Source organism: Ctenopharyngodon idella, chromosome 16 (assembly GCF_019924925.1).
Source record: "Ctenopharyngodon idella isolate HZGC_01 chromosome 16, HZGC01, whole genome shotgun sequence".
NCBI lineage: Eukaryota > Metazoa > Chordata > Actinopteri > Cypriniformes > Xenocyprididae > Ctenopharyngodon > Ctenopharyngodon idella.
In genome coordinates, this window is record NC_067235.1 from 24915615 (window position 1) to 24942329 (window position 26715).

Here is a 26715-nt window from a genome sequence, read left to right on the forward strand (position 1 = left end):
CTCCATTTGTCCTTATGCCTATATTAAGCTTGCCATTGTTTTGACACATCATAGCTAGGAGATCATCGTCATATTTGGAGGTCCTAAGCATTACAAGTTTTAAAACCCCTGATATGTAGGATTGCAATACTATCAAAAGACCAGCAGAGAGCCCGTTAGCATGCTCACGGTTATTAGGCTTTGTGTTGTTGACAACCATCTGGAAGCACACACACATTCCCAGTTAAAAAACACTAACAGCACAGCTGCACGATTCAAGACGCGTCCTGGACATCAGGAAAAAACTTAGGCACACGGTTGATATTGGAACAGTTATTTCTTAGATTTAGCCCGAAGTTAAACCAAAGAGGAAGCGCATTCTTCTTAATAACATCTGGAGATGTTTGGTAAATAAAGCCATCCTGTGAGAGGAGCTCAAGGCCTTTGATTCAGCAGCTCACACATCATCATCCGCGGTGGTCTCGCGCTTTAAACCGTCGCTGGGCTCAGCAGCACAATAGCTGCAGCGATAGTCGGGCGTCGCTCAGGGCGTCTATTTATTTATCTACCTGACACAGGATGTAAGTTACGAATACCTCAATGCTTTAGAAACATGGAGACCAAGACTCGGGAATTGGTGAGTAAATGAGCGGAGGACGGTTTGCTTTTCCCCCTACAGCTAGCGGGATAGACATGGCTAGTCGGTTAGCTTGTTCAGCTAAAGCGCTGGCTCATTTGTCAGTTTTAACATTTTATTTTATTGATACGAGTCAGTAAATGCTTAACTGACAGTTGACATATGTACATTGCTATATAAATTATTATTTCACAAGGGACCACAGCCTAGTAAATTTGATGACAGAACAGCTAAGTATAAACCGTTAGCTCAGCATTGCTGTTACAATGATGCCTGTGTCAGCTCAACCACTAGACATACTAGTTTAAAAGCACAAATGCATTGGAAAGTTAATCAAATCCCAGAAGCATCCCTTTTTAGATTTTATGTTGGGTAACTTTCTGTGTGTATGTCACATAATTTAGTGTTGAAAATGCTTTGCAGCAAATATGGGTGATTCTGGTCTATTGCATAGTTTTTCAAAGACAGCTAAGGGTTTTTGCAAGCATACTTTAGGCATAAGATTAGATAAGAATGCTTTGTCATCATTTGTCAGAGACAAAAACAAAAAACGTAAAACAACAATATTAATAATTGATAATGCAAATAAGGATTAAGGATTGTATAAACAAATCTTAAACATTTGGCTTGACACTGTAAACCCTAATATGATTTTTTTTTCTTCTTTTTTTTAAATGGAAACTGTATTCAATAAAATATATAAAAAAGTTTATTTTTCTGTTTTGTATCATGTTTGATACATCAGGCTTTTATGGCTCATATAGTATGATATTGTGAGAATATGGAGCTCACACTCAAGAAGGAGAAATACACATCATTTTTATTCATATGCCTAAACTGAGCAAAAATATGCAATTTAGTGCAGATGTTATTAATATGGCAAAAAAGTAAGATGAAATTGAAATCCTGATAGCTTGTAATGTGAATGAGTTTTATAAAAGTATAACAGACTAAATGCATAAAATGCAAATAAATATCAGTTGTCACTTATCTATATCTCCCAATAATATGTCTTAGTAAGATGTTATTTATTTAATTAAATTAATTAATTGTGGGGGCTGATTTACATAAACAAAATAAAAGTTATTCTTCTGTTTACTTTACAAAATCACAGCAAAAAGACACGTGTACCACATCCTGAAGGTGGAAATTTCTAGAATTATACTAAAAGGCTACTTGCTAAAAAAGTATGAACTATCAGAGGGCAGAATAAGGCATGTAGAAGATTAGGGGCTTTCGCACTGAAGGAACTTTTTCATAGTTCCTGGAACTATTGGCTAAAATACCTGGATTTTGCCGTGTTCGCACCGCAGGAACTAGGAACGATTTTAGTTCTAGGAACTCCTTTTGGGGGAACTAAAGGTGCTTTTGCACCGGAGGAACCTTTTCATAGTTCCTAGAACTATTCTAGAAACTCCTTTTGGGGGAACTAAATTAGCTCCTACTTCAGAGTAGGGCCTAAACTAGCACTGTAGGAACTATCAGTGATGTAAGTGTATGTTGACTGGTCAAACTCATGTCAAACACCGGCACCCAGCATTTTTAGAAAGTCGTGTAAACATATTTACTTCACGAACATGGAAAACAGTGATAACGGGATTTACCTGTTGTCTGCAGGGTTGTTCTTTTCTCCGCCTTGATGATATGTAATACTGAAAGTTGTCATAGGAGATTTCGTCTCTTAGCCCCACTTTTTGCTCTTTCAGTCACATAAATTATGAGTTTACATTCCATCTTCGTTATCATGAAACCCACGACACACAACAAACACCGCTCCAATCACGGCATTCTCCATCGACAGGTTTTTAGCGTTTGTAAAAGCCGCGCTTAAAGATGCCGCTGTCGGCCCCTTCAGAGTTCCAATTCCGGTGTGAATGCAACCAGGAACATGACCCGGGGGAGAAATTAGTTCCTGGGGAACTATTCTAGTGACTAATTTAATTTGATGTTTTTTGTTTTTTTTCCCTCTTTATAGGTCTCCATACTGTGAGCAAGTCCAACTTCCCACACTCCAGCAGTTTCTCCATCTTTTTCTCACTTTGCCCTTTGCGGGTGAAGGAGAGGATGATTTCCCACATCCCGACTCTCCTGCTGCCTGTCTTGGTGGTTCTGATCCCTGTTATCTGGGCAGGAGACTGTAAGGGCCAAAGACAGGTTCTCCGGGGTGTCCCAGGATATGTCACAGATGGGCCGGGAAACTACTCTGTGAATGGGAACTGCGAGTGGCTCATTAAGGGTTAGTGTCAAAAACTACAAAAATAAAGGCCTGATTAATGAAAGAAGCTTTATTAGTTAATGTTATTAAGGATGGCTTGCATAGAAATTATTACAACTACTAGTATCAGTAGCTAAGTGTCTATGACCCTTCACTCTCTCAGTTGTTATAGTTAAATGTTTGTTCTATTTGTAATTGGAACTCTTCTGTCCTCCTTCAGCTCCCAGCAGAAACCATCGCATTGTGCTTAACTTTACGTTTATGGAGACGGAGTGCACCTATGACTATCTGTTTGTCTACGATGGAGATTCCTACCAGAGCACCCTACTGGCAAGTTTAAGTGGCAACACCTTACCACAACCAATTGAAGCCAAGTCTGGTAAGGTAAGCCCAAAAGTATCAGTTTACATTATCTGTTCAGCTCTAGTCTGAGTCTGTGTGCTTTTTACTTTTCAAGAAATCAAAATGCACTCCCATTTTATTTTTGCTTAATGCTTTTTATTTAGCTTTAAGAAGAAAGGAAGTTCCATTTTAGGTATTTCCATTTCTGTCAGCGTGTGTCCATTTTATAAGACCATGAGTCATAAGAAACTATGCCAGAGCTTGACTGCTAGATTGGTTTTATGCTCACTTTCTGCCCCTCTTTATGCATAGTCATTATAATTTTTTTTCTTCATGTGTTCTTTACAAGATGCTGCTCCACCTCTTCAGTGATGCTAACTACAACCTGCTGGGTTTCAATGCCACCTACACTTTTTCGGTTTGCCCTGGGGACTGCGGTGGTCATGGGCGCTGTGACGTAGCTACTGCCCGCTGTCAGTGCCATCAGGGGTGGGGAGGAGTGGACTGCAGTACCCCTCTCTGCTCCCAGGTCTGCACACAACATGGCCACGGTCGCTGTGATAAGGTAAGCAAAAGGGAACCTCTTTGTCATATGTAAATTGAGTAAAAAGTTATTTTAAGTAATATTTCTGTTTTATTGTTCTAACATCACCAAGTAACCCATTCTTAGCAACATGATTCTTCAGAAGATATCCTTCAGCTCTCATGTTATAAAAGCAGCAAATACTAAAATACCAACTGAATAATTTGACTAAAGAGGTATTGCCTCCCTCTCTTGATCACAGAGGGGTGAGCATTGTATCTGCAGCACTGGCTTTGTGGGACAAAACTGTCAGCTGGGTCTCCGTGACAACAGTGGGGCAGGGCAGTGGTGGGAGGTGAGCCCTGGTGATGTTAAAGCAGCCCCTCGCACCGCCTCTGCTGGAGTTTACCTGGCTTCCGCAGGAGCTATGTACATGTTTGGAGGTAAGAGAGAGGGAGAAGTTATTCAGCCTTTCCCATCACTGACTGATCATTAATAATTTCTCATGATCTGTGATGTGGGTTGCATACATTTAAAAAATTTTTTTGAACTTTTGGTTTCTTGCAAAGGACCCCCTGCCTACAATATAAAGGCAGCAATGTATCTTCTATAAAAACTTTATACTATGTGAGAAACATATCAAGCTTGATATATTAAATCATTATTTCCAACTGTATTTTATATTATCAGTCTTTCAAATATTTAATATTTACTATATTTTTTAGACATTAACTTGAACATGAACTTTGATTTTATTTTACTCTCAATTTAAAAACCCTTGCTTTAAAGTACAGCTGTGGTGTGAATTCTTTCAATTCTTTCATTATTTCAGGGTTTGATCTGAACAGAGCACTAGGGGACCTTGTTGTTTACAATTTTTCGACCAATAATTGGGAACAGATGTCACATTCATATAGTCCAGTAAGAAACTCTTAAACATTTTGTCTTATCTTATGTATTTCTAATAATCTTTCATTTTAATGATCCCATAAATAATATCACCTCTGTATCAGGCTCCTCGACATTCCCACACAGCAGTAGAATGGCAAGGCAACATGGTCATCTATGGTGGTGAGCTTGCCAACCACTCATTGGCTAGTGATGTCTGGGTGTACCGTGCACAGCAAGATGAATGGCAGCAGCTTGGCCAGTCAAACGCTTCAGGGGCACCCAGGCTGGCAAATCATGCAGCAGCGATAGTTGACAACTATTTATATGTTTTTGGGGGTGAGTAAACAATATTCCTTTTCTTAAATGTAGGATATAAAAAGAGCAACATAAAATATATATATTTATGAGAAATTGTACTTATCCTTAAGAATAATTAATCGACCTATCTTTTCAGGGAGGACAGAGGAGGACATGTTCTCCTCATCACTGTACCGGTTCCGGTTGTGGGATGGAGTGTGGGAGGCAGTTCAGCCTACAGGCGGAAAACCACCTGCTACCGCAGGACACAGCATGGTCTATCATGCCCCTTCCAAAACTCTGCTGGTGTACGGGGGACACAGACCTACCACTGCTAGGTATAACAACACCACATACCACTGTATTGCACACTTTTGTGTGTGTAGTACAAGCTGATTATATAGCACACACATATATTTATATTTATCAGCTATATACAGCTGTATGATTGTTTATATTGTAAGCTGTATTATCACACAGTTCTATATATAAAGTTGGACATATAGTATATTTGAATGTATCCACATACATGTATACAACTGCTTGATTGCTTGTATCATCACAAAATGTAAACTATATTTTCTCCCAACTCTAAATGAGACTAAAGCCTGGGACACACCAATCCGATGATCGGCCGTCGGGCAATCAAAATCACATGAGTAAATGTAAAAATTGTAAACTAGTACATTGAATCTTACAATGTTCAGTGGACTGGCTTGTTTTTGTGTAAAAGTTCTTAAAGTTACAGTCTACTCCTGTCTCAACCAGGTTCAGTGTGCGTGTGAACTCAACTGATGCTTTCCATGTTGAGAAACGATTTTGGACTTCCTTCCGCTCACGTTTTCCTGCCAGTGGCCCGAGGGAGAGAGCATTCCACTCTGCCACCGTCATCGGCAACTACATGGTAGTGTACGGTAAGTAGAGATCAGTAGTAGAGCTACACCCAACTTTATTGTTTGTGCATTTTCAATGAGTGGGAATAAAATTAATTAAGGGAGATCTGTTTCTGTTTTTTCTATCAGGAGGGAATGTGCATATCCACTACTTGGAAGAGAAGTGCTACGATGAGGAGATCTTTTTTTATCATCTTGGTTGCCATCAGTGGGTGTCTGTTGGCGAAAGCCTCAGTCAGCGTAAGTGTATTTTTAATGGTCAGAGAGAGGGAGTCTGTTTGATACGTTGTTTAGAGAGGAGATGAAGTATGATGGTGCATGCGATTGATGACCCATGACTTCCTGAGGATTTTTTGCAAGAAATAACAGGAGAGCCTGTAAGGACTCTTGTGCAAAATGCTTGTTTGACTGGGGGCTTGTTATGACCTACTCTTGAGAGGTCATTTGTTGTGTAAATTCCCTTGTGTCTGATGCAGATTTACTGGCCTGCAGCTTTTAAACAAATAGATTCATAAGAAGTAAAACTGCCCTCAGATAAAAGTGTTTTTTTTTTGTTTTTTTTTTCAAATATATAAATATTGTAACTTTATCACAGAAAGCTCATGTAGGTTTGGTACCCCTCCTAGTGCCTGTCAGGATTTTTGGCATAGTTATATTTGGTTTGCAAGACATTTTTCTAAAAAACAACTTTTTTTTGACATGCTCTTCTTTAAAAAAGCTTTTTAAATAAAATGAAAGGTTTTTTTAAAATAATTTTATATTATTTGTTCTGTGACATGCTAACACTGTTTCCTCTTGCTCCTATAGGAGGTGCGTCAGTGAGAGGCCGATATTCCCATATTGCTGCTGTCATGGAGGGACGTGTGCTGCTAGTTGCTGGCGGATACAGCGGGGTTGCCCGTGGTGACCTCTTGGCATATAAAGTACCGCTATTTGTAAGCAGTGACCCAGGAGACAGGGTAAAGACTTTAGATTACACTTTTTCTAGGCTTTGTTTTTCTGTAAGTGTTTGTGTACACCTACATTAACATTCAAAAGTTTGAGGTCGGTAAGATTTTTAAAATGTTTTTAAAAGAAGTCTCTTATGCTTGCCAAGATTAATTTAATTTGATAAATACAGTAAAACAGTAATATTGTGAAATATAATTACAATTTAAAATAACTTTTTTTATTTTAAAATGTAATTTATTCCTGTAATGGCAAAGCTGAATTTTCAGCATTATTATTCCAGTCTTCAATGTCACATGATCCTTCAGAAATCATTCTAATACGATGATTTGGTGCTCAAGTAACATTTCTTACAATTATCAATGTTGAAAACATTTGTGCTGCTGCTTAATATTTTTGTGGAAACTGTATTTTTTCAGGATTCTTTGATCAATAGAAAGTTGAAAAGAAAAGCATTTAATTTAAACCAAAATCTTTTGTAACATTATAAATGTCTTTACTGTCACTTTTTTAATAAATGCGTGAATTTGAGTACATGTGTGTTTGTGTTTTCATCTAACAGGATACAGTATGCGCCGAAGCTCCAGATGAAAGCTTGTGCCTTAAGAATCCAGAGTGCAGTTGGTGTGAGGGTCGCTGTCGGGAATACCAGCCCACCAACCCGGTAATACTTCTCCAGTCTCTTTCATTTGCATTTAGCTCGCTTTTGATCACTCATGCCCTTCTATTGCTAACAATCATTTTCACGTGTGTCTCTCACTGCTTCATCTGATTTATGTGTGCGTTTGTACACAGTGTGGCAGCACCGGATGTCTGGGTCTGGCTCGTTTCTTGTCGGACTGCCAGTCATGTCTGGTGTTCAGTGGGGTGCCAAACTCTCTGCCACGAGTCTCTGCCGAATTTGGCTGGTGTGTGCAGAATGAGTCCTGCTTGCCTGTTTCAGGTAAAGAGAGAGGAGAGAACAGAGCATAACATGACTCAAAACGATGTAGATATGCGACCACACACTGCTCAGTAAATCTTTATTTCTAGACACTTTTACAGTCGGTGAAATAATGTGTTACTGAGTGCCATGTGTTTGTAGATCAGTTTTAGTCATGCTGTGTTAACATACTGTGCTCTTTACTGGTTTTTAAGCTCATTTACACAATATACTTTAATTTCAAGTGACCTGAGTGTGTATGTAATCCTTTGGCATGTTATGTGTAAATATTGTACACTTTGACCCCTGGCAGAGCGCAGTGCATGCCGCGTGGACCAGATCTCTGGGGCGTACGGCTGGTGGGGGGAGCGCACGCGTTTCCTCACCTCCCTCCCCTCCTGTCGCACCGAGAACTATGTCCCGGGACTGCACCTGCTCACCTTCCAGCATCCACGCAATCAATCACAGCCTGACAAGGTATGACAGGTTCAGTCCTGAGCTCTCATGACCTTAACTCTAGACGCTTTCTCTTTTCTATGCAGCCATATATGGTTTTCACCTCCTAAAAACTTGTATTTTTCTGTTTGTTTATGCCCTATTTTTGTGCTTTGACTTTTAATAATCCTAATAAATAATTTTCTATATATTTTCTACTTCCAAATGTTGTTTTACTTTTTATCATTTTTTAAAAATTGATGTTACTTCCTCTGAGCACCCTCCACCTCTGCTCTTCTTCTCTCTCACACTCATGTGCGCTTCTTTGTAGGTGTCTATCCTGCGCAGTACCTCCATCATCCTCAATCCCTCTACAGAGATGGATGTGACCCTGCAGTTTCGGGGATTCATTCATCCGTTATGGGGCGCCCCTCCTCCTGCAGCACCACCTCAGGAAACTGTTGCCATGTGGGCTCGAATTCAGAAGCTCCACTTCACTGCTCAAATGGCTGCTGGACCCAACTCTCTTCAACTGGTATGGAATATCACAAAATCAGGTTTCCTCTTTTAGACAAGAAAGTCATGTCATTGCAAATAGTTTCTTGAGGCTTTTAAACCTCTCTTCCGTGCAGACGGATGTGCTAGGACGGTGGTCCGCTCAGGAGGAGAAGGAGACCCCTATGCTATCCCGGCCAGATGGTTCCCGTCTGTTCCAGAATCTTACACGAGGAAACTGGTACCTGATCCAGGCGGAGGGCTACCTGAATAACTCTGCGTCAGGACAGACTAGTGAGATGGCTCTTACCTGGAACCGCACAGCTTTACCTGGAGGCAGTGTAAGTGTATATTACCTAAAAGTGCCGCTTAAAATAAGTCTCATATTTGAAATGTGCATTTCTTCATTAGACATGCATAATACGCTAGATTTTACTTTTCTGTTTTTAGCTTTGCAACGCTTGCAAAACCAGTTGCATTTCATTATTCTTGATAAATAAAGTGTTTTCAAAAACTCTTTGAAAACAGCAGAACTGTAGTAATCTTTATTTTTATTCAATCCCAATTGATGTGTTATTCATGTTATATTTATATATAATTGTTCATATAAAAATATTGTTTCTTATACATGTTGAATATAGGATTTCTGATTTCAGTTCTGATAAGTTTATAACCCTTTGATTTGATAAATATTATAGAAAATTATACAATGAATGTTGTTTTTGATCAAAATAATTGCGACCTGGCTAATTATTTTTATTATTGATAGCACACTTTTAAAATATGCTTTAATATTTATGTATTATCATATAATGTGGTTCATTGCTCTTTTATGTCCTTTCCTTTATTTCCAACATTTTCTAGGAGATCTCTTTCCTGTTCCTCGAACCCTTCCGTTCCAATTCCTGTTCAGAGTACCGGTCATGCTTGGCCTGTCTGTCTGATCAGTCTTGTGGCTGGTGTCCCACCATGAACCTGTGTTTTCTGCGCTCTGACATCAATCATCAGCCTTGCATTGACCCCCAAGGAGAAGAGCGCCACCTACTGCTCAACCCTCAGCATTGCACACTGTGTGAGGAGTATAGAGACTGTGCCGCCTGCACTCAGGTACTGCATCTACATCAACGTGTCTGAGAGACTGCCACAAGTGTTTTGATCCAGAGCAGCATGCAGTCTGTTTATCAACTTTAGTTTTCTGTAAGACTGCTGCGGAGTTTCTCTCATGTCTGAATGTTTGTAGGACCCCTACTGTGAGTGGCAGATCAACTCCAGCAAGAAGGGAGATTATCTGTGCAGTCGCCGTGGGAGATTAGAGGGGTCTATCCGGGAACCAGGAGGGTGTCCTAAAGTTTGCAACCAGTGAGTTTGAAGTGATAAACTTATCTATGAATTATTTGTTTGGTGTATTTAATATCTGATGAGACTGAAGGACCTCAAAAAGATATCGATCTAGGTTCTCTTTTCATATGCCATCCTCTCTCTCTCTCTCTCTCTCTCTCTCTCTCTCTCTCTCTAACAGGAGGTTGACGTGTGGAGAATGTTTGTCTAACTCCAGTCAGTGTGCATGGTGTGAATCTGCTCAGTCCTGTTTCTACTTTGCTGCGTACCTCACAAAGTTCCCCTATGGAGAGTGCAGGGACTGGTATGACAGGTAGGATTGTGCAGCTTCTGCTGAGACTTTAAAACTATCAGTAGGATTTGCAAAATCTCTGCCCCAAGTAGGATTTGCAAAATCTACAAATGAACAAGCAATGAATATGGACTTTCAAGTGTCATTGTGTAATTACATTCACAATGTTGTTCCTATGGAACTCAGTCAATGTGAATATGATAATAAACATAAATAAATAAATAATTACATACATACAATATTATTTATATTAATAACTATTACTGTGATGATGATAGTATTTATTAGTAGTAGTATTATAACTCTTAAAATTATAAAAAGATAGCAATTTATGACTGTTGAATTATTATAATTATACTGTAAAATAAAATATATTTAATAATATTATTTTTGTTGTTATTTGTAATAACAATAATGAGAATAATAATATGAATTACAGTAGTATTAATAGTTCTCTTTCATAATTTCTTCCTCTTCACCTGTACTTGTACTGTAGTTTTTTTTTTTTTTGCTGAAAATCTTCCTCTCTGATCTTCTCTCTCCAGTGTTCACTCTGTCCCTCAGTGTAAGCAGTGCTCTGCTCTCGCCACTTGTTCAGAGTGTCTGCAGACCTTTCAGTGCGGCTGGTGTGGAGACTTCAACAACCCCACCATCGGCAGGTAGGATAGAAGCATATGTCTGTGAATTAACTTCATAGAAAACTTCTCTTCATCTCTTTGTTATCTTCTTTACATTACTTCCTGTCCCCTCTGATTTTTCCTCAGGTGTTTGAGAGGTGACTGGGGTGGGATGGATGACCCCTCTGCTGTTAACTGCAGTATGGCTGTAGCTGAGGTGAAAGCCAGCAGGTGAGATTAAAACTCTTTATACCTTAGAGGCTGAGCAAATGTCTTTAGATAATTATTTGATTATTATTCCCTCTTCCATCAGCCCTGAGCCTCAAACTTTATCACCCCCTCGGCTGATGGAACTTGAGATGGAGATGGAATTGGAACTAGAGCTGCTAGAAGGAATGGAAGGAGATGGAGATGCTGTGTGGTCCTACCCATCCTGTCCAGATGTGGAGGAGTGTCGCTTGGGCTTGCATACTTGCCATCCCTCCGCTACCTGCGTCAACACTCCAACCTCCTATGAGTGTCACTGTGAGAGGGGCTTCACAGGAGATGGAGTGCACCACTGCAACCAGACGTGAGACTTTCTGTTAAACTGTTCGCAGGGGTGGATGTATTTTTTTTTTTTTTTTTTTTTTTTTTTTTTTTTTATAGCCGTTTGTTATTAGTTATTACAGCTCATAGTTCTTCCTTGAAATTTGTAATAATGTTTATGTTATCTCTCAGATGTTATAACGAGTGCCGTCAGGGCCGGTGCAGTGGGAGTCCTCTGTTTGAGTGTGAGTGCTCTTTGGGTTGGACCTCGGACCCGGCCACTCTAGTGCTGAGTGGAGTGGAGTGTGATGTGGATTGTGGATGTAACTTCCACAGCACGTGTATTACGGCTCCAGGGATCTGTGACCAATGCCAAGGTAAAGAACCCTACTGAGTTTAAACCTCCATTTCTTTATCCTTTAGCAAGTACTAAGCCCCTATCTACTATATTTTTCTTTTCCTCCTCAGACTGGACAACAGGGCCGCACTGCGAGCACTGCAAGCCAGGTAGTTTTGGTTCTGCTTTGGCGGGGGGTGAAGGTTGCATTCCCTGTCAGTGTAACGGCCATGGTGATGCTCTACAAGGATTCTGCCATAACCAGACCGGCCAGTGCTACTGTACCCACCACACCCAAGGCCCACACTGTGAGTCTTGCCTGCCTGGATACTATGGAGACCCCAGGTGAGTCTCACATTTAGGATGAGCTCTTATTATTTGCTGAGGGAGGTGTCATCAGATGTGAGGGCTGATGAAAATGTGATGTAAACCAAGTCATAGTCCAATGAAAAATTACAATTTTGTCATACATTACCCACTTTCATGTTGTTCCAAAGACACAGGTTTTATTAAAACCTGAGAAATGTCTGTTCCTCCTTTTGAAAGTCTTTCCCCCCAAAACTTTTACACTTCAAAAAGTACCTAAAAGGAGTGTAAAAGTAATTAATATGAATCAAGCTTTTTAATCCAAGTGTTCTTAAGAAACACAGTCACTTTCTACAATGAACAGATTTAATTTAGGCTTATATATATATTTATGTGCATGTGCATTAAGAAGCTAACATTCAGCTATGTATGAAGTATTTGCAATGTAAACATCATAACAAAGTATGTTAATCCATTAATATGATACCATATGTGTGTTATTTTAGGCCTAATTTTAAAATACAGTACTCAGTTTTATACAATATGTAACATTGAAATTCACATTTTCCTCACAGGAACAATGGCACCTGTTTCAGGCAGTGTCAGGGTCGCTCTGTTCTGCTTTCCTCCTCCCCCTCTGTACCCCTGTCCCTCTCCTCCTCTCTGGGGTGGCATGGAGCAGTCGGTGGCCATGGAGGGCTCTCTCATTGCCTGTGGGTCCTTTCTGTGTCCCAGGATTTGGCACCATGCATGCCGGGGCAGTCATGCCCACCTGTGGCCCTGACCTGGCACCCAGATTCACACACACAGTGCACAGTGAGCAGATAATTCCACATCAAGAGTCTGCATTCATTATTGTCAAAACAGCATTTGTGGCATGAAAAATATAGTTACCAGCAAATATTGTGGCCAGAAATGTTTGCATTTCTTTATCCGACAGAACTCCTATGTTTATGTATTTGATGGGTTGCCACGATTCCTCAGCAACGGTGTTGTGCACTCTGACCACAACCTCATTGGAGCATTCTGTGGCACAACAAGAATGGAGCCAATTACAGTTGAGGCTACATCAGGTGAATGACAAAAATAAGGACCGAATAATTGTGTTTCTCATCACATACATTAAAGCAAAGTTAGAAATTACTGTCATAGTTGATATACACTACTGAAAGTTTGGGGGTGGTAAAAAAAAAAAAAAAAAAAAAAAAATCCTGTGATGGCAAAGATGAATTTTCAGCAGCCATTACTCAAGTCTTCAGTGTCACATGATCCTTCGGAAATCATTCTAATGTTGATTTGGTGCTCAAGAAACATTTCATATTCATTATCAGTGTTGAAAACACTGTTTTTGTACATTTGTGATACATTATTTTAAAGATTCTTTGATGAGTAGAAAATTCAAAAGAACAGCATTTATTTGAAACTAACATCTTTTGTAACATTATAAATGTCTTTACTGTCAGTTTTGATCATTTTTATGCATCCTTGCTGAATAAAATGATCTCTTTAAAAAAATTTTTACTGACCCCAGACTTTTAGACAGTTGTGTAGATTTATATGTTGTGATAAATTACTTAATTTCTTCTCCTCTAGGGGTGGTATCTGTGTATTTTGAGGCAAACGTTACCTCAGGACGTGCTCAGGGTTTTAATGCCTCATTCTGGGTGAAGCGATGTGGAAATGGAAGTCCTGGAGAGGGTACAGCTGTCTCGCCTGAGTGCCAAGCAGGAGCTCAGTGCATAAACGGCCTGTGTGAGTGTCCCCATGGTTTTGGGGGTCCACAATGTGACCGTCCTGTCTGCCCAGGGAATTGTGGGGCGGAGGAAAGCAGAGGCACCTGCAACATGGTGTGTAACTCTCCTACTGTAGCCAGTTGCATTGCTCAAGAATGTAAGATGTGTACTAAAGTGCATTTAAGACATGTCCCACAGTTCTCAACTTACATGCTTGCATATACTTTTACAGACTCTTGGCCTGTGTGTGTGTACAGAAGGCTGGGCTGGATCAGACTGTTCTTCTATCTCAGACTCGGACAGTCTGGTTTGGGAAACGTTGCTTGATACTCAGCTCTCTGCGGTTAGATTAACTCTTTCCTTCTAAGACTATAGAAAAGAGTTTCAGTTCTTACAAACTCTCTGAAGTTTGATCTGTTTATTTTCCTCCCACAGAACAAGGCACACAGGTTCCTCCAGAGGATGGGCCACTCCTTGGTGTCCGGGCCACAGGGCACTCTTTGGATGTATGGAGGCCTCTCACTCTCAGAGGGCATTCTGGGAAATGTTTACAGGTATAGGCTTGTGCATTTTACTTGATATAAATGATAATTTTTATACAAAAGTGTGATAATACATTTTCATATATATTGGTCCAGGTATTCTGTGGCTGATCGTCGCTGGACTCAGATGTTGACCAGTTCACTGGAGGAAAGTTCAGTGCCCCTGCCCCGATATCATCACGCCTCTGCTCTGGTCTATAATCATGACCCATTTTCTGGCTCCCAGGCAGCCACTCGCAGTTTGATGTTTGTGGTTGGTGGGGTCACAAAGAAGGGTGTTGCCAATGACACATGGTGTCTGAACCTCAGCAGTCTGGTGTGGAAGCAGTATAAGGTATTGCATTTTGAATATACTCACAGTGCTCCTAGGCTTCTCTTTGGTTGTGTTAAGTGTGTTAACTGACTCTGACTTCTGTGTTTAGAGCTCAGTGCTGCCCCCTGTGGCTGGACACACTCTAACTGTGCGAAGAGGCTCATCTGTGCTGCTGATTGGAGGTTACTCGCCAGAGAATGGCTTTAACCATCATTTGCTGGAGTTTAGCCCTCAGTCTGGGAACTGGACTATAGCTGCACACACTGGCACACCCCCTACAGGTAGAGATGGAACACTGCACCTTTTTCTGTACCTAGGACTAGCATAATTGAGAAATTTTGACTGTTTGTCATAAATAATTCCACTTAACAATTCAGCTGCGCTGAAAGTGTAAGCTTAATACCCACACACATATTTGCAATAAAATACATGTTTCATCGAGGCTTTATAAACCAATTTGGGGTCAGTGAGATTTTATTTGAAATGTATTCTATTCAGCAATGACACATTAATTTGATCAAAAGTGACGGTAAAGACATTTATAATGTCAAAGGATCTCTATTCTAAATAAGGGCTTTTTCAACTTTCTATTCATTAAAGAATCCTGAAAAAAAAAAAAAAAAAAAAAAAAATTAATCACAATGTCCACAAAAATATTGAGAAGACTGTTTTGTAATGGCTGCTGAAAATTCAGCTTTGCCACCACAAGAATAAATTACATTTTAAAATATATTAAAATAGAAAACAGTTCTTTTTAAATTGTAATAATATTTCACAATATTACTGTTTTTGTTGTATTTTTGATCAAATAAATGCAGACTTGGTGAGACTGCTTTCAAACACATTAAAATACTTCAAACTTTTGAAAGGTAGCGTAGCTAATAAGATTTTAAAATAGTTACAAATGTTTTTTCAATTTCTCTAATGGGTCCACTTAAGAGATTTTCTTTCACTTAAATATAATAATAATAATAATAATAATAGTTGTTGTTGTTGTTGTTGTTATTATTATTATACTATTCAATGGTATCATATTTCTATCCTAAAATCTTCATTTTATTTACCTATAATGGACAAAAATTATTTGCCATTACACCAATATTAAAATGTGAAAAACCGATATTAAAAAGTGAAACCGCTTTATACTCCTGATTCAATTCTTTTTCTGTCCTTCATCTTTTCAGGTCTTTATGGCCATTCAGCTGTGTATCATGAACAGACTGATGCTGTGTATGTGTTTGGTGGTTACCGTTTCCACGTTGAAGCTGTGGAACCTTCTGGAGAACTCTACAGTCTTTATTACCCCAATCTTACCTGGTCCTTACTGGTGCCCTCTCAGGGAAACAAGGTAACTGTAAAATACAACCAAATGGAGGTCAGGATGATGAATGTAGAAGCAGTTTAACTGGTAGATGACACTAATCTTCTCTTTCTCTCCAGCCTCTCTCTCGCTTCTTCCATGCTGCGGCATTAGTGAAGGACACCATGGTAATTGTAGGAGGCAGGACGGGGGAAGAGGATTACAGTAACACAGTTTCTCTGTATCAGATCAACTGCAACACATGGATACAGCCAGGTAACAGTTACATCTGGATCCAGATTATTAATTATACACTCGTTAGCACTAGTTTAAATGGTGTGGGAAGGTTTCACTCCTTTTTAAGGACTTTTCTTGTCCTGTTTCTCTAGTGTCCTCGGTGGGAGAACCTGTAAACCGTTCGGTTTCCTTGGCGATGACTGGGTGGGGCGGTCGCCTGTTCCTGTCTGGAGGTTTTAACGGAGTGACTCTGGGGCGGCTTTTGACTCTTTCCCTGCCCACTGACCCCTGCATCCTTTTGCCCACTCCTGAGGCTTGTAACAGCAGCACTGGCAGCTGTGTGTGGTGCCGAGGCACCTGTGCTTCATCGGACACTGCAGAAAGGTATTACAGGAACTAGTAGCATCTTAATTGACAGTAGGCCACTATGGGCTCCAGAACATTTTTCTAAATGACGATGTCTCTTTCACTTTTTAACAGATTGGGTTGTACTATTGGTCAGTCTACCTGTTTTCCTACTCCTCGTTCTCCCGATCAGTGTCGCAGACTTAAGACCTGCAGTGAGTGTCTGGCCCGCCACCCTAAAACGTTTTCCAGCCCTATGCAGGTAAGATCATCATCATCATCATCACATCACAACACAAAGTAGTCCATCTGTGTAGTGTTTCAAAACTGAGCTATCTAGTAAATGCACTACAAAAACAAACAGTTTCTAATTAACAGGTTTGGCAAGGCCTTTTAATTCCAGTAAAAACAAATCATATAGTGTACACTGTCGTTCAAAAGTTGGGGTCCGTAAGCTTTTATGTTTTATGTCTTTTATGCTCACCATGGCTGCATTTATTTGATCAAGTATACATTAGAAACATTTACTCTGTGATGGCGAAGCTGAATTTTCAGCAGTCATTATTCCAGTCTTCAGTGTCACATGATCCTTCAGAAATCATTCTAATATGCTGATTTGTTGCTCAAAAATCATCCATGTTGAAAGCTTTTTGTTGTTGTTGCTGTTTTTTGGTGGAAACATGCCATACGCCATACTCCATTTTTTTTTTTTTTTAGGATTATTTGATGAATATAATTTGGACACCTTTTAAAGGCGATTTTCTCAATATTTTGCACCCTCAGATTCCAGATTTTCAAATAGTTGTATATCGGCCAAATATTGTCTTATCCAAACAAACCATACATCAATGGAAAGCTTATTTATTCAGATGATGTATAAATCTCAATTTAAAAAAAAATTGACCTTATGACTGGTTTTGTGGTCCAGGGTCACACATTACTTACTGACCTCACACTTTTGAAGGGTAGTGCACATATGGTCACACTTTTTTAAAGATCAAGAAGAAAAGTTCAAAACTTCTTAGAGTTAAAGCCAATCTTAGAATTGGAAAAATGCCATGAAATTTTCTCCATCTTTCAGCCTGTTCTGCAGTGTAAGTGGTGCACAAACTGTCCCGAGGGAGCATGCATCAGCAGCTTAGTAAGTTGCACATCAGAGCACGACTGCAGGATAAACCAGAGAGAGATCTTCCTGTCCAGTAACTGCACTGAGACCAGCTGTGAGGCTTCTGACTGCCCCAAATGCACAGCTTCTGGGAAATGCATGTGGACACGACAGTTTAAACGCACAGGTGAGAGTGACCACACAATGATTCTACAGAGCCCCTAATGGGACATGCTGAGATGGGAGGAACAATTATAATATCACGTTATTATAATGTTGAAATTTAGTTTTTCCTCCCACCTCATAATTTCCATCAACAATTTTGTGTTTGTGAGAAAAAATCTAAAGTTTTGCATTCTCTTACACAAGTTTTGCGTTCCCCCAAGAAACAAATTTGCAAACCAATGCAAAGTTTCTCTGGGGAACTCCAGATTTAAATGTTTCTTTATACAAATACCAGCAAAACAGCTTGTAGTTAATATTTTTGACTTGGTTTAACTGTCCAGGTGAGACCAGACGTATCCTGAGCGTGAATCCAACGTATGACTGGACGTGTTTCAGCTATGCCTTGCTTAACGTGTCTCCCATGCAAGTGGAGTCCTCTCCACCAATGCCTTGTCCTGAACCCTGCCATGAAATCAGAACCTGCAGCCAATGTTTAAGCTCCCGTGGCTCTGATGGAGGCTGGCAGCGCTGTGTATGGAGCATGGCACTGCAGCAGGTAATGTTTTCATTAAGTTATTTCAACTTGATGATTTTCTACAAGAAATTCAACGAGTAACCTTCTCACCTGTCCTCTTTCTTCAACAGTGTATGAGTCCCTCCTTTGTTCCTCTGCGCTGTGAGGCGGGTCAGTGTGGCCGTTTGCTCACGGATGAAGATTCCTGCTCTCCCCAGTGCTTCCAGCTCACTCAGTGCTCCCAGTGCATTTCCAGGCCGCAGTGCGGCTGGTGTGCTTCCCGTGGTGGTAATGGGGCAGGGCGCTGTCTACAGGGAGGACTGAATGGTACATGTCTTTCTGCAGATTCGGCTTGTGAATCATGTAATAAATTGATAACACTCAATTTATTATGATATAATGAAACATTTTAGAGGCCTAAACATTGGATGGTTTCATTTGTAAGTTGCTTTTGAGGAAATACAGTCCCATGAAGCAATTGATTGAAATATTGAAAAACAAAACGAATGTGACTTTTACTTCCAGAAACTGACTTTTGCACCCTATGTAGACCCAACATACCTCTCTCTAGACAACTTCTTAACTGTTAGACCCCACCTATTTCACACATTTATCTATTTTTTTTATGGAATTAAAACTTTATTGTCTTTCTACTCTGCAGGTGTGAGTGAGGCTCTGTGCCCACAGTGGAACAGTAGCTGGTCCTTCCTGCACTGCCCAGAGGAGGACGAGTGTGCCAATGGACATCACCACTGTAATATCACGCAAGACTGCCACGATCTGCCTGAAGGCTACCACTGCACCTGCAGACAGGGCTACGTGCTAAGCAGGTATATTTTACAGCTTTCATTCTCAAACAGTGTCATTGACCTTCCCGCGGTTGAGTAGTTAATGTTTTTTTCTCTCGCTCTTTTTCTCAGTGTGTCGGGTCAATGTGAGCCAGTGTGCGCTCAAGGCTGTGTTAACGGGACCTGTGTGTCTCCAGGAGTCTGTCAGTGTCACTTTGGGTTTGTCGGGGAGAACTGCTCCTCTCAGTGCCGCTGTAACAAACACAGTAACTGTAAAAGCATCTCTCAGCTGGACACCTGTCTAGAGTGCAAGAATAACACAAAGGTAGGTTTTTTTTTTTTTTGGCCATGAATAGATCCTTATTAGAATTATTGCCTTTCGTTGTACAATATTGTAAAAAAAAGTTTGGGGTTGGTAAGATTTTTTTTTTTTTTACTAAGAAGTCTTTTATGCTCATCAAAGCTCCATTTATTTTGTCAAAAATACAGTAAAACAGTAATATTGTGAAACATTATTACAATTTAAAAGTGCAGTTTTTTATTTTAATGTTTTAAAATGTAATTTATTCCTGTGATAGCAAAGCTAAGTCTTTTGCAGCCATTACTCCGGTCTTCAGTGTCACATGATCCTTCAGAAATCATTCTAATATGCTGATTTGGTGCTCAAGAAATGTTTCTTATTATTATCACAATTGAACGTACCGCATTTGTGGAAACCGTGATGCATTTTTTCAGGATTCTTTGATGAATAGAAATTTTTTTAACATTATAAATGTCTTTTACTCTTACTTTGGATCAATTTAATTTTTTTTTATTATTATTAGGGTCAGCACTGTGAAAAGTGTAAGCCCTTGTTTGTGGGCTCAGCAGTGGGAGGTGGGATGTGTCGCCCCTGTCGTGAGTTCTGCAGAGGGAACAGTGATGTCTGTCTGTCCAAAGACGAGCATCGGAGGGCAGTGGAAAATCCAAATGACACTTCACTGGACCGTGACCACGTAAGCAGTTTAGGAGATCTGTTCTCTCTGTATTCAGATTATGAAGTTTTGTTGCAGAGCCTGAGTCCTTCTTTGTATACTTTTTCTTCTTAGATTGAACAATGGGCAACAGAGGGCCCTACTGAGGACAATGCTGTATGTGTGAGCTGTCAGAACAACAGTGTAGGGGATAAGTGTGAGAGCTGCCTCAGTGGCTACTTCCTGCTGCAAGGAAAGTGTGAGAAGTGAGTAAATCAGAAAATTAGCATTGTCTGTAATTATTTCATTAGATGTTTGTAATAATTGTATTCTTGTGAGTTGGTATGTATGCATGCATTATATATAATGTGCAATGTATGCAGATTTTCTTCATCCACCTGGATGAGGAGATGTGCTTTACAGAGCGTTGAGTAGTGTAACATTCAAGTTTGAGCAATGAGCATTGAAACATAGGCAACTAAGATTATCCAATAAACTCTGCTCTTTTTTATTATCATCACTTCGTCTCTGGCTTCTGCTCTTCCCTGGTTTTCTCAGTCAAACTCTCAGGCTGATAGAAGACTTATAACCTCTGGCAGGGATTCGGTGTCCGGGGTCGAATCTGATATTTAGAGGTAGACGGATTGATTGGCTGGCCGATATATCAGGCCGATTTTCGGCATTTTTTAATTAATCGGTATTGGCCGATTGTGCTGCAAATTAGGCCGATTAATAGGCAGACGCGATTGCCATTCCACTGGCATAAAAGCCCGGTTATACTTAATTTTCCGCGCTCTGCTGCATCTCGCGCACAGTTGAGCATGCGAGCCTTTCAAAGTATACTCCTTTGGCTGTACGTATGGAAGAGCGTGGAAAAACGATTTTGCCGCGTGCACACTGTCTAGTGGACTGCTGTTTTCACGCGCTCAAGTCACTCACACATGCCCTGTTGTACACGCGGATGGTCCTGCACGCGGTCGGGGTGTGCGAGCCTTCAACCAGCTGTAGTTTAGGCTACAGTTAGGCACGGGTACCAAAACCTGGTAACGAGCCCAGCGGCTAAATTATTACACTAGCCTGCATTTGTTGTATAGATAAGCTCTGACGTTATCAATTCTGTTTCTGTTTGTTACTGGAGTATTTCTCTCCCTCTGAGGCTGCGTGTGAGACAGAGCAACTCTGGATCCACGCCTCGTTCACACACAGCTTCAACTAACAATGGCAGGGCGAAACAGACCGTTTTTTAAAAAGCGTAATTGCGTTGTAGCCTACTAGAATTTATGTGCAACAAGTCATTTGCATGTGAAAGTAGAAACACATGCAATTCAGATGAAACTTCTGGCTAAAAAACGTAGACGTTAAATTTCCTCATTAAATGTGTCTATGGGTACGACATAGCCTCCACAACGTCATCGCTCGTGGCCAGTAGACTTTTATGCAGTTATGAGCAGTAGGCTGCGTAATATGGGTGAACTCTTATTTTTGATATCACTTAGATTATGGCCATTTGACTTACAGTATAGAAGTGTCTGTCAACAAACATAAACAAAAATCGGCCCAAAAAATCGACATCATATATCGGCTATCGGCTGCCCTGATTTCTAAATATCGGCATCGGCCAGAGAAAAACCCATATTGGTCTACCTCTACTGATATTTCTGACATGGAGATCTATCCAATCTAACATTTCGGGACGATCTAACAGGGATAATCACACAGAACACAAGGTGCATAATAGGTACTATAGTACGCAATAGTAACTGCAGAACTGCAGCCTGATGAATGGAAAAGAAGGCAGGGTCTCAAGTGCGAGACGTGACGCAATGGCCAGTTGTTCGTCTAGCGCATGTTTACATAGAAGAACAATTAAAAGCAGCAGAACACTCTGACAGAGCTTTATTATTGGCCTAAAGCAACTTTCTTAGGTCAACGCATTCTGACCTCATACATGCTCATACTGGTATTCTTCATTTTTTTTTTTTTTTTTTTTTTGGTTCACACAGCATCATACCGGTAATTTACTGGTAATGTTACAGCTTCTCATACCAGGAAATTGCCAGAATTGATTTACCGGTATTTTTGAAAAGGTCCTGTTCACACAATCTCCTAACGGTAAATTACCAGTAAAGACTCTGTGTGAAAGGAGCTATTATTTAATTTGACTGCCAAAAGTCAAATTACAGAGAATTGAAAAAAAAGAAAAAGAAAAAATAGGCAGTTGTCTTCCAAGTTAGAGACAAGAAAATGGCTCTGATTTAAAGTCACTTTGTAAAAAATAAAAAGTTTCTGATCCAGTTAGACTTCCATTCTTTAATTGCTTGCTTGTAGATGTCAGTGCAACGGCCATGCAGACACATGTAATGAACATGATGGCACTGGCTGTCCCTGCCAGAACAACACAGAAACTTCATCCTGTCTGAGCAGCCCACAGAATGACCGCAAAGAGTGTTACAGACAACAGGTAATGGCCAATTCATTACACCCAATGACATTTTACTCTATAATTCACAAATAAGACCTTGCATGAATTAATCATATTTGTGCTTGTAGTGCGCCAAGTGCAAAGATTCATTCAATGGCAATCCAGTGAATGGGCGGCAGTGCTACCGGCAGTTCAACGTGGACAGTGAATGCTGCTTTGATCCCACATCACAGGTCAACTGCTTCCATGAACCCAACATCCGCAATCTGCTTAGGGGCCGCACGGTGTTCTTTTCGGCCCAGCCCAAATTCACTAACGTGGATATCCGTGTCACCATCGACGTTACATTTGGAGAGGTCGAGGTCTACGTGTCCAACTCGCATGACACTTTCATTGTGGAGGTAGACCGCCAGACCGGTGTGCATACCATCAAGATCGAGGACGAGGCCACCTCTGCGACCGCTTCGCGGGGAGAAAAGGAGGTTCCTCTCGCCCCACCATCACCCATGAAGGTGTTTGCGAACTCCTCGGCGGCATTACTCGGCACCCTGCAGGCTACAAAGTCGCAAGGTACAGATCGTGAGGTGCGGGAAGAACGAACCGAAGGTCTCATAACCTACATCACTGTGTGGAAGCCACAGACGGTGTTAATCGTACGCGGCGTACGGGACCGTGTGGTCATCACCTTCCCGCACGAAGTGCACTCGCTCAAGTCCAGCCGTTTCTATATCGCGCTACGCGGCGTGGGCACGGACATCCATAACGGAGAGTCTCAAGGCCTCCTTTTTCTACGACAGGACCAAGCCCACATTGACCTCTTCGTCTTTTTCTCCGTGTTCTTCTCCTGTTTCTTCCTCTTCCTGTCCGTCTGCGTGCTGCTCTGGAAAGTCAAGCAGTTCTTAGACTTCCGCCGAGAGCAGCGACGCCACATTCAAGAGATGACCAAGATGGCTTCTCGCCCGTTCGCCAAACTCACCGTCTATCTGGAGCCCGAGGAGCCGCAGCTGGTTTACTTGCCCTCTGCCGGAGGGGGCAGCACTGTAACCCTGGCCCAGGTCCGGACAGGCAAGCTTGGTGGCATGGTGATGGGCCAGAGGGGACGACCTGGGGCTCTGTCCTACAAACACGACCCCGGCACAGGCACTACCATTCACCACCATCACCACCACCATCTCGCTCTGAGTGGAAGCAACAACGGACAGCACCTTCCCCTGCACTACCTGAATGCTCACCACTATGCGCCCAGCTCTACGGCCAACACGACCTCGCATCACCACCACCATCATCCGGCCTCACATGGTAGCTACCAGCATTTCTGCCGCTCTGACCCCTTCCTGTCTCAGCTCATGGGTTTTTCGTACTCGTCCTTCAAAGTCGGACCAATCACTCTGGAGCCCACAGACGACGGGATGGCAGGGGTGGCCACCGTGCTCATACAGCTGCCAGGAGGCATCCTCGCACCCAACCGGGCCTGCTTGGGTTCGGCGCTCGTCACTTTGCGGCAGAATTTGCAGGAGTACTGTGGGCATGGCGGAGCAGGAACGCATCCCGGTGCTGGGGGCGGCCGAAAAGGCTTGCTGGGCCACCAGCATCTAACCACCATGGCCATGTGAAGAGAACGTAATGAAATAGGAAATGAGTGGGAGCAAGAGTTTTCATGAGCAAGAATAGGAAAGACAAAGGAAGTTGCAGAGATGTTAAAGGGACAGTTCACAAAAATGAAAATGCTGTCAGCATTTACTCACCCTCATGCCTTTCCAAACCTGTATGACTTTCTTTATTCTGTGTAACACAAAAGAAGATATTTTGAAGAACTTTTTTTGTCCATGAAATGAAAGTCAAAAAAGCAGAAAGACAACAAAAGAAAACGTTAGACCACAAAAAAGTTCTTCAAAATAGCTTCTTTTGTGTTCCACTGAAGAAATCATACAAGTTTTGACATGAGGGTGAGTAAATGACCATTTTCATTTTAAAGGGATCACCTTAAAGGGATAAGTTTCACCCAAAAATGAAAATTCTGTTATCATTTTGCTCCCCCTCAACTTGTTCCAAACCTGTATAAATTTCTTTGTTCTGCTGAGCACAAAGGAAGATATTTGGAAGATTGTCAGTAACCAAACAGATCTCGCCCCCCATTTACTACCATAGTATTTATTTTTCCTACTATGGTAGTAAATAGGGGACGAGATCTGTTTGGTTACCGACATTCTTCCAAATATCTTTAGGTTTAGAACAACTTGAGGGTGAGTAAATGATGACAGAAATTTTATTTTTGGGTGAACTATCCCTTTCATTTTGGTTTGATTTGTTGGGGTTACAAAAGGGATGTATTTAATACAGGAGAGGAATAAGGTAAATCATAGGAAATGTGATTTGTACATATACTGTAATTAATTATTAAGTGTCGTTTACTTGTTTATCACTCCTAACAAGCTCCATGTTGACTTAAGGCAGCACCTTCATGCAATGCCCTACTTGTATCTTCATGCTTTGTTGCTGCGTTCTTTTGTCTTATATACACTACTGAAATTAGCTGGACAAGACGATGACAACGGCATGACATATCAACCGGTGAAAAAGTTGTCTTTGCAGCTGAACCAATGTGCTTTATATTTTTTCATGTGACAATCTGAACTGCCATCCAAACCAAGAGACGGTGCAACATGTCCGCTTGAATGTGCAAAACTTTGATCGTCTGCAAAAAATGTGGACAGATGTAAAAAATGTAGTTGTAATGCTTTTGTTACTGGTATTTTGTCATGGCTGTGATTGGTTGATGCTTCCTGTAATATAGCAGATTTGAATCTAGTCAATAGGTCTGTTTCATGGTGAGCCATTGGCTTATTTTTATACATATTCATTCAAGATGCATTTCAGACTGTCAATCGACAGCTTATGGTTACATGTCCTTTTTGTTTGCATTGATGACATGCCTTTACTCACTTTGCCTTGACCAGACGCTAATATAACTGTGTGACTGAATCCTCACACTCTTTTTGTATTAAATTTAGGATTGAATTATTATTATTTGAGTTTAGGCCATTAAGCTTTAGTGCTGCAGTTGTGAGTACATATATATGTATATGAAGGAATAAGCTGATTTACGAGGGCCCATGCAGAAAAGTACTTTTTTTTTTTTTTTCACATTTTGTAGGAAATGAAGGATACTACTTTTTTTTTTTTTTCTTTTCTTTTTCTCTGTTCCCTACTTACACTACTTCAGTTTAACCAAGTGTTGAATATTTAATTCATATTACTTTAATTTTTGTAGGACAACGGGCTAAACCTGTAGCATGTATGAACTGTGTCCTGATGATCAGTTCATTCTGATGAGTCATGTTTAGCCTGATGTATGAGATCTGTTGAGCAAAAAGTGCAATGAAAATTTTAAACATTAAAATATAGTATGCTCCTGGTGAGACATTAAGGTAATAAAATAAAGAGAAGAAAACACTGAAAACACGAGAGTTAGCTCTTTTCCTGTATGATGGTTTATGGCGTTTGTTACAGTATTCCCATTTATATGGAGTCACCGTTGTTTTGCTTATTTGTTGTTTTTTGTTTTGAGGATGGACTGTTATTTTCTGAGCCCAGTCTGACTGATATTTATGTAGGTTGATGTATAAAGTTACATTTTTCTCTCTCTCTCCTTTTTTTTTTTTTTTTTTTTTTTTTTTTTTTTTTTTTTTTTAGAATTGAAGAGTCCTGGTGAATTATGAGATACTATGAAAAGTGTTCATTTGACATAACGATTATTTAATGTAAATAATAGAAACATAACAGGAGAAGCCATATGTTTATCTCGGATGCCGCACAAGGGATAAAGCAATTTTTAGCTGACAGTTGGTTTTGTTGGTTATATTGTTTTGTTGTTTGTGTTCTGTTGAGACATTTTCAAATGCTTTTACAGTTTTTACTGTGGTTGATGCACATGCCTTTCATGCTTAACAGCAGTTTGTCCCTAATAAAATATCATCCATTAATGGTTACCAGGGTGTCTTTTTTTATTTATTTTTTTTGTACCTGACAAAATTTTCTTATTATAAAAATAACCCACTGCTGTGCAGAAGCAAAACCAGTAACTGCACATTTAATCAAAATGTAGGTATGATTGAAATTGGATCTCTTGCACAGTGATCATTCCTGTGATAGGCTGATTTGGTTCTATTATGATTAGGTGTGAAAATTGACATCAAAGCATTTTTGTTTTTATGGAAATTTACATAATTTTAATTATTTTAAAATTATTTTATTGGGAACAGTTCTTTTAAAAGTTATGTCCACTGTTTTATTACTATTATTA

General features: G+C 40.4%; 1 protein-coding gene across 2 annotated transcripts; it reads left to right on the plus strand.

Moving 5' to 3' along the window:
• Position 1: 1 nt before the first annotated feature.
• Positions 2-26401, plus strand: megf8 (multiple EGF-like-domains 8). 2 transcript variants are annotated; one of them, XM_051864248.1, is made up of 44 exons: positions 2-616; positions 2592-2852; positions 3052-3215; positions 3523-3738; positions 3959-4139; positions 4529-4617; positions 4710-4923; positions 5042-5222; positions 5653-5798; positions 5907-6017; positions 6585-6736; positions 7288-7389; positions 7521-7668; positions 7961-8124; positions 8414-8617; positions 8715-8918; positions 9442-9684; positions 9818-9936; positions 10097-10228; positions 10753-10866; positions 10972-11055; positions 11138-11395; positions 11545-11729; positions 11821-12034; positions 12571-12811; positions 12936-13068; positions 13589-13842; positions 13961-14071; positions 14164-14282; positions 14367-14604; positions 14693-14864; positions 15768-15931; positions 16024-16159; positions 16273-16504; positions 16601-16727; positions 17547-17757; positions 18077-18291; positions 18381-18576; positions 18911-19079; positions 19170-19362; positions 19862-20032; positions 20126-20256; positions 22319-22451; positions 22541-26401. In XM_051864248.1, the coding sequence occupies exons 2-44, from the start codon at positions 2681-2683 to the stop codon at positions 24023-24025; spliced, it is 8628 nt and encodes a 2875-aa protein (XP_051720208.1). In that variant the 5' UTR covers positions 2-616; positions 2592-2680; the 3' UTR covers positions 24026-26401. The 2 variants fall into 2 exon arrangements, with proteins under 2 accessions (XP_051720208.1, XP_051720210.1); XM_051864250.1 differs by lacking the exons at positions 2-616; positions 2592-2852; positions 3052-3215; ... (3 more) ...; positions 4710-4923; positions 5042-5222 and adding an exon at positions 5292-5549.
• Positions 26402-26715: the final 314 nt, after the last annotated feature.

Coding starts and splice junctions, on each gene's coding strand:
- megf8 (XM_051864248.1), top strand. CDS start 2,681: ATGATTTCCCACATCCCGACTCTCCTGCTGCCTGTCTTGGTGGTTCTG. Junction 3,216..3,522: donor TTGAAGCCAAGTCTGGTAAG/GTAAGCCCAAAA, acceptor GTTCTTTACAAG/ATGCTGCTCCACCTCTTCAG. Junction 18,577..18,910: donor TCTACAGGGAGGACTGAATG/GTACATGTCTTT, acceptor TCTACTCTGCAG/GTGTGAGTGAGGCTCTGTGC.